Consider the following 7,500-nt stretch of genomic DNA (forward strand, 5'->3'; position numbering starts at 1 on the left):
ACAGAATGTGTAGAATTGCAGGAAATAATCTTTAAACCTACAAAATGTTTTCTCCACCAACCAGAAGGGTGTGAACAGTTTTGTTGTCATGAACAGTGCTAGAACCTATTGAACTAGACGTGATGCATGCAGGAGCGTGAGATGTTCCCCCGACGCTGGAAAGGAGGCCCCCCCCCCCCCCGAGTGAAAAAGTTTAGGAACCCCTGTTTTAGAGGATGATGGGACTGGACATGACAGTGTATCAAATCAAATCAAATCAAATGTTATTTGTCACATACACATGGTTAGCAGATGTTAATGCGAGTGTAGCGAAATGCTTGTGCTTCTAGTTCCGACAATGCAGTAATAACGAACAAGTAATCTAACTAACAATTCCAAAAACTACTGTCTTATACACAGTGTAAGGGGATAAAGAATATGTACATAAGGATATATGAATGAGTGATGGTACAGAGCAGCATAGGCAAGATACAGTAGATGGTATCGAGTACAGTATATACATATGAGATGAGTATGTAAACAAAGTGGCATAGTTAAAGTGGCTAGTGATACATGTATTACATAAGGATGCAGTCGATGATATAGAGTACAGTATCTACGTATACATATGAGATGAATAATGTAGGGTAAGTAACATTATATAAGGTAGCATTGTTTAAAGTGGCTAGTGATATATTTACATCATTTCCCATCAATTCCCATTATTAAAGTGGCTGGAGTAGAGTCAGTGTCATTGACAGTGTGTTGGCAGTAGCCACTCAATGTTGCCTTAAGATAGCTGTGTAGTGGAGCATACTCCTACTACTAGTAAAGTTAGCCAGTCAGAGTACTCCTACTACTAGTAAAGCTAGCCAGTCAGAGTACTCCTTCTACTAGTAAAGCTAGCCAGTCAGAGTACTCCTACTACTAGTAAAGTTAGCCAGTCAGAGTACTCCTACTACTAGTAAAGCTAGCCAGTCAGAGTACTCCTACTACTAGTAAAGCTAGCCAGTCAGAGTACTCCTTCTACTAGTAAAGCTAGCCAGTCAGAGTACTCCTACTACTAGTAAAGCTAGCCAGTCAGAGTACGCCCTGCCATATCCTCTCCCCCTATATCCTCTCCCTCCATCCTCTCTCTCCATCCTCTCCCTCCATCCTCTCCCTCCATCCTCTCCCTCCATCCTCTCCCTCCATCCTCTCCCTCCATCCTCCCCTCCATCCTCTCCCTCCATCCTCTCCCTCCATCCCCTCCCTCCATCCTTTAAGTACTCACCTCCATCAGAGTCTGGAGAAGATCATTGGACGGAGGGCGTTGGTAGAAAGGAGAGAAAGAAACAAATTAATGTTAGCACAATCACAAGGTCAGGAAGTAAACTGACATGTAGTTAGTAGCCCTTGATAAGGTGAGTAGCCCTTGATAAGGTGAGTAGCCCTTAATAAGGTGAGTAGCCCTTGATAAGGTGAGTAGCCCTTGATAAGGTGAGTAGCCCTTGATAAGGTGAGTAGCCAGAACGCTTCACTGGGACAGCATCAGGGCCAAGACAGAAAAACACCCACCAACCACTCTCACACACCACAGAGAGAGAGAGAGAGAGAGAGAGAGAGAGACCTGACCCGAATTGTAAGCACCCCCCAGCCTGATATTCGAAGAGTCCCTAAGCCAACAGTAACACTCACGCAAGCACACACACGCACACACACACACACAAGCACGCACGCACACACAGTCTGGCTTGCCGGTAGACCCTGTTAGCATCCCATCAGATAACAGATGGGTGATGGTCCCTGTGTGTGTGTGTGTGTGTGTGTGTGTGTGTGTGTGTGTGTGTGTGTGTGAGAGTGTGTGTGTGTGTGTGTGTACACATAAGGTGATGGTCCCTGTGTGTGTGTGTGAGTGTGTGTGTGTGTACACATAAGGTGATGGTCCCTGTGTGTGTGTGTGTGTGTGTGTGTGTACACATAAGGTGATGGTCCCTGTGTGTGTGTGTGTGTGTGTGTGTGTGTGTGTGTGTGTGTGTGTGTGTGTGTGTGTGTGTGTGTGTGTGTGTGTGTGTGTACACATAAGGTGATGGTCCCTGTGTGTGTGTGTGTGTGTGTGTGTGTACACATAAGGTGATGGTCCCTGTGTGTGTGTGTGAGTGTGTGTGTGTACACATAAGGTGATGGTCCCTGTGTGTGTGTGTGTGTGTGTGTGTGTGTGATGGTCCCTGTGTGTGTGTGTGTGAGTGTGTGATGGTCCCTGTGTGTGTGTGTGTGAGTGTGTGATGGTCCCCTGTGTGTGTGTGTGTGAGTGTGTGATGGTCCTGTGTGTGTGTGTGTGAGTGTGTGATGGTCCCTGTGTGTGTGTGTGTGTGTGTGTGTACACATAAGGTGATGGTCCCTGTGTGTGTGTGTGAGTGTGTGTGTGTGTACACATAAGGTGATGGTCCCTGTGTGTGTGTGTGTGTGTGTGTGTGTGTGTGTGTGTGTGTGTGTGTGTGTGTGTGTGTACACATAAGGTGATGGTCCCTGTGTGTGTGTGTGAGTGTACACATAAGGTGATGGTCCCTGTGTGTGTGTGTGTGTGTGTGTGTGTGTGTGTGTGTGTGTGTGTGTGTGTGTGTGTGTGTGTGTGTGTGTGTGTGTGTGTGAGTGATGGTCCCTGTGTGTGTGTGTGTGTGTACACATAAGGTGATGGTCCCTGTGTGTGTGTGTGTGTGTGTGTGTGTGTGTGTGTGTGTGTGTGTGTGTGTGTACACATAAGGTGATGGTCCCTGTGTGTGTGTGTGTGTGTGTGTGTGTACACATAAGGTGATGGTCCCTGTGTGTGTGTGTGAGTGTGTGTGTGTGTGTACACATAAGGTGATGGTCCCTGTGTGTGTGTGTGTGTGTGTGTGTGTGTGATGGTCCCTGTGTGTGTGTGTGTGAGTGTGTGATGGTCCCTGTGTGTGTGTGTGTGAGTGTGTGATGGTCCCTGTGTGTGTGTGTGTGAGTGTGTGATGGTCCCTGTGTGTGTGAGTGTGAGTGTGAGTGTGTGTGTGTGTGTGTGTGTGTGTGTGTGTGTGTGTGTGTGTGTGTGTGTGTGTGTGTGTGTGTGTGTGTGAGTGAGTGAGTGAGTGAGTGAGTGAGTGAGTGAGTGAGTGAGTGAGTGAGTGAGTGAGTGATGGTCCCTGTCTTAGCTGTTCCAGACACCCACAAATAAAAGTCCCCAAAACAAACTCACTCAAATGTTTGACAAAAGAGGATGTATTTTCAGAAAATAGTCTTATTTTAACTCTTGCAAGAGTCCAAAAGTGAAAAACAAGTCACCGAGTACAAGTTATTCTCATTAAAATATATGTCTAGCATTCTGTTGTTGTACTTCACTGTTCTCACGATCAAAGCAGACAGAAAGACAGCTATAATCCACAAATAGTCCAATGTTGAAATCTCTGGCTATAAGCACAGAGAAGCTTTTATGATTTGTGGTTCTATGTGTTTTTTAATGAACAATCTTTCGATGCTAAAAAGAAGCATAGTTTATCCTGAACCTCCCGCGGTTCTAAGATGGAGACAGCTCTGTTTGATATGTCCAGATGCAGTTGGTTTATTAGAGTTACTTTGATATGAATTAAATAAAGCATCCTGTCACATTAAGGTTTTCACTGACTGAAAGCATTTGTGTGTGTGTGTGTGTGTGTGTGTGTTCAATGGAGGACAATGTAAAATTGGACACTTGTGCTGTGGGCTTTGGTGTCTGGTCAGACTGGCCGGACCTCAACGACCTGTGGAACCGGACTGGAGAGGAGGTCAGATAGATACAGACTAGAGAGGAGATCAGATGGATACAGACTAGAGAGGTCAGATGGATACAGACTAGAGAGGTCAGATGGATACAGACTAGAGAGGTCAGATGGATACAGACTGGAGAGGAGGTCAGATGGATACAGACTAGAGAGGTCAGATGGATACAGACTAGAGAGGTCAGATGGATACAGACTAGAGAGGTCAGATGGATACAGACTAGAGAGGTCAGATGGATACAGACTGGAGAGGAGGTCAGATGGATACAGACTAGAGAGGTCAGATGGATACAGACTGGAGAGGAGGTCAGATGGATACAGACTAGAGAGGAGGTCTGATAGATACAGACTGGAGAGGAGATCAGATGGATACGGACACGCAGACTGAGCCAGTGACTGTCTCTGATAGTTTGTGACAGACCCCTGTGTTGTTGTGGAGGTAACGGTCCCCCGTGATGGAACATCTCATCATATATCCAGGACGACACTCTGTTCTGGTCTGAGTCTGGAGGGACGACACTCTGTTCTGGTCTGAGTCTGGAGGGACGACACTCTGTTCTGGTCTGAGTCTGGAGGGACGACACTCTGTTCTGGAGGGACGACACTCTGTTCTGGTCTGAGTCTGGAGGGACGACACTCTGTTCTGGTCTGAGTCTGGAGGGACGACACTCTGTTCTGGTCTGAGTCTGGAGGGACGACACTCTGTTCTGGTCTGAGTCTGGAGGGACGACACTCTGTTCTGGTCTGAGTCTGGAGGGACGACACTCTGTTCTGGTCTGAGTCTGGAGGGACGACACTCTGTTCTGGAGGGACGACACTCTGTTCTGGTCTGAGTCTGGAGGGACGACACTCTGTTCTGGTCTGAGTCTGGAGGGACGACACTCTGTTCTGGAGGGACGACACTCTGTTCTGGTCTGAGTCTGGAGGGACGACACTCTGTTCTGGTCTGAGTCTGGAGGGACGACACTCTGTTCTGGTCTGAGTCTGGAGGGACGACACTCTGTTCTGGAGGGACGACACTCTGTTCTGGTCTGAGTCTGGAGGGACGACACTCTGGACTCGTCTGAGACTGTAGGGACGACACTCTGTTCTGTAGGGACGACACTCTGTTCTGGTCTGAGTCTGGAGGGACGACACTCTGGACTGGTCTGAGACTGTAGGGACGACACTGGTCTGAGTCTGGAGGGACGACACTCTGTTCTGGTCTGAGACTGTAGGGACGACACTCTGTTCTGGTCTGAGTCTGTAGGGACAACACTCTGTTCTGGTCTGAGACTGTAGGGACGACACTCTGTTCTGGAGGGACGACACTCTGTTCTGGTCTGAGTCTGTAGGGACGACACTCTGTTCTGGTCTGAGTCTGGAGGGACGACACTCTGGACTGGTCTGAGACTGTAGGGACGACACTGGTCTGAGTCTGTAGGGACGACACTCTGTTCTGGTCTGAGTCTGGAGGGACGACACTCTGTTCTGGAGGGACGACACTCTGTTCTGGTCTGAGTCTGTAGGGACGACACTCTGTTCTGGTCTGAGTCTGGAGGGACGACACTCTGTTCTGGAGGGACGACACTCTGTTCTGGTCTGAGTCTGTAGGGACGACACTCTGTTCTGGAGGGACGACACTCTGTTCTGGAGGGACGACACTCTGTTCTGGTCTGAGTCTGGAGGGACGACACTCTGTTCTGGTCTGAGTCTGTAGGGACGACACTCTGTTCTGGTCTGAGTCTGTAGGGACGACACTCTGTTCTGGTCTGAGTCTGTAGGGACGACACTCTGTTCTGGTCTGAGTCTGGAGGGACGACACTCTGTTCTGGTCTGAGTCTGGAGGGACGACATTCTGTTCTGGTCTGAGTCTGGAGGGACGACACTCTGTTCTGGAGGGACGACACTCTGTTCTGGTCTGAGTCTGGAGGGACGACACTCTGGACTCGTCTGAGACTGTAGGGACGACACTCTGTTCTGTAGGGACGACACTCTGTTCTGGTCTGAGTCTGGAGGGACGACACTCTGGACTGGTCTGAGACTGTAGGGACGACACTGGTCTGAGTCTGGAGGGACGACACTCTGTTCTGGTCTGAGACTGTAGGGACGACACTCTGTTCTGGTCTGAGTCTGTAGGGACAACACTCTGTTCTGGTCTGAGACTGTAGGGACGACACTCTGTTCTGGAGGGACGACACTCTGTTCTGGTCTGAGTCTGTAGGGACGACACTCTGTTCTGGTCTGAGTCTGGAGGGACGACACTCTGGACTGGTCTGAGACTGTAGGGACGACACTGGTCTGAGTCTGTAGGGACGACACTCTGTTCTGGTCTGAGTCTGGAGGGACGACACTCTGTTCTGGAGGGACGACACTCTGTTCTGGTCTGAGTCTGTAGGGACGACACTCTGTTCTGGTCTGAGTCTGGAGGGACGACACTCTGTTCTGGAGGGACGACACTCTGTTCTGGTCTGAGTCTGTAGGGACGACACTCTGTTCTGGAGGGACGACACTCTGTTCTGGAGGGACGACACTCTGTTCTGGAGGGACGACACTCTGTTCTGGAGGGACGACACTCTGTTTCTGGTCTGAGTCTGGAGGGACGACACTCTGTTCTGGTCTGAGTCTGGAGGGACGACACTCTGTTCTGGTCTGAGACTGTAGGGACGACACTCTGTTCTGGTCTGAGTCTGTAGGGACAACACTCTGGACTGGTCTGAGTCTGGAGGGGAAACTCACTGTTCTGGACTGTACTGTCCCCTCTCTGTCTCCCATTCCATGCACCAGAATGCTGCCATTGGCCAGGACATTCTCACCTTCACTGTTAAGGCTACCGACAACATATACTGTAATTCAGGACTCTGGTACCCTGCAAACCATGACCAATTTTGTATTCTACACGAGTCAAATGTAATGGAGTCTGTTGCCCATGTTGTGAATGGCTGCTGTTGATAAAAGGACCTATACATAGCGTGACCGCCTTGTCGACCTGACAGCCACCGTGGTGAGAGAGGTGGTCTCACCAACACCACACTACCACTACAGTTATCCCTGAATGCCTTGTCGACCCGATAGCCACCGTGGTGAGAGAGGTGGTCTCACCAACACCACACTACCACTACAGTTATCCCTGACCGCCTTGTCGACCCGATAGCCAGCGTGGTGAGAGAGATGGTCTCACCAACACCACACTACCACTACAGTTATCCCTGAATGCCTTGTCGACCTGATAGCCAGCGTGGTGAGAGAGGTGGTCTCACCAACACCACACATCCATAAACATTCTGGTGTAACAGGAAGCTGGTTTGATGTTGATGATGATGTGTTTTCCTGTGTGACAGATACGCCAGATGTTGTCGATGTTGTTGTTGTTGTTGTGGGAACTGGGCTGCTCATATCACTGCTACATGGAGCAGGCCTTTGCCGACAATCTTCTGAAACACCAGCCCCTCGCAGCACGCCGGGACAGACTTGGACATGGGTGCAAGCTGCTAGCACTAATATTTGTCAGTCTTGGCCACGTACACAGGCTTCAGACTGTGGGCCTGCCTCCTTCAGGTTGTGGGCCTGAGAACTTCAGGTTGTGGTGGGCCTGACAACTTCAGGTTGTGGTGGGCCTGACAACTTCAGGTTGTGGTGGGCCTGACAACTTCAGGTTGTGGGCCTGAGAACTTCAGGTTGTGGTGGGCCTGACAACTTCTGGTTGTGGGCCTGAGAACTTCAGGTTGTGGTGGGCCTGACAACTTCAGGTTGTGGGCCTGAGAACTTCAGGTTGTGGGCC

At 49.7% G+C, this 7,500-nt stretch overlaps 1 protein-coding gene across 3 annotated transcripts in view; it reads right to left on the bottom strand.

Annotated features, from left to right (window-relative positions):
* LOC109891664 (arf-GAP with coiled-coil, ANK repeat and PH domain-containing protein 3) overlaps positions 1-7,500 on the bottom strand; it is a 156,627-nt gene that overhangs the window by 64,888 nt on the left and 84,239 nt on the right. For all 3 annotated transcript variants that reach the window (XM_031825776.1, XM_031825775.1, XM_031825777.1), the window contains exon 10: positions 1,253-1,264. In XM_031825776.1, the coding sequence (XP_031681636.1) occupies positions 1,253-1,264 (12 nt within the window). The remainder of the gene's footprint in view (positions 1-1,252; positions 1,265-7,500) is intronic.

Source organism: Oncorhynchus kisutch, linkage group LG5, assembly GCF_002021735.2.
Source record: "Oncorhynchus kisutch isolate 150728-3 linkage group LG5, Okis_V2, whole genome shotgun sequence".
Taxonomy (NCBI): Eukaryota; Metazoa; Chordata; class Actinopteri; order Salmoniformes; family Salmonidae; genus Oncorhynchus; species Oncorhynchus kisutch.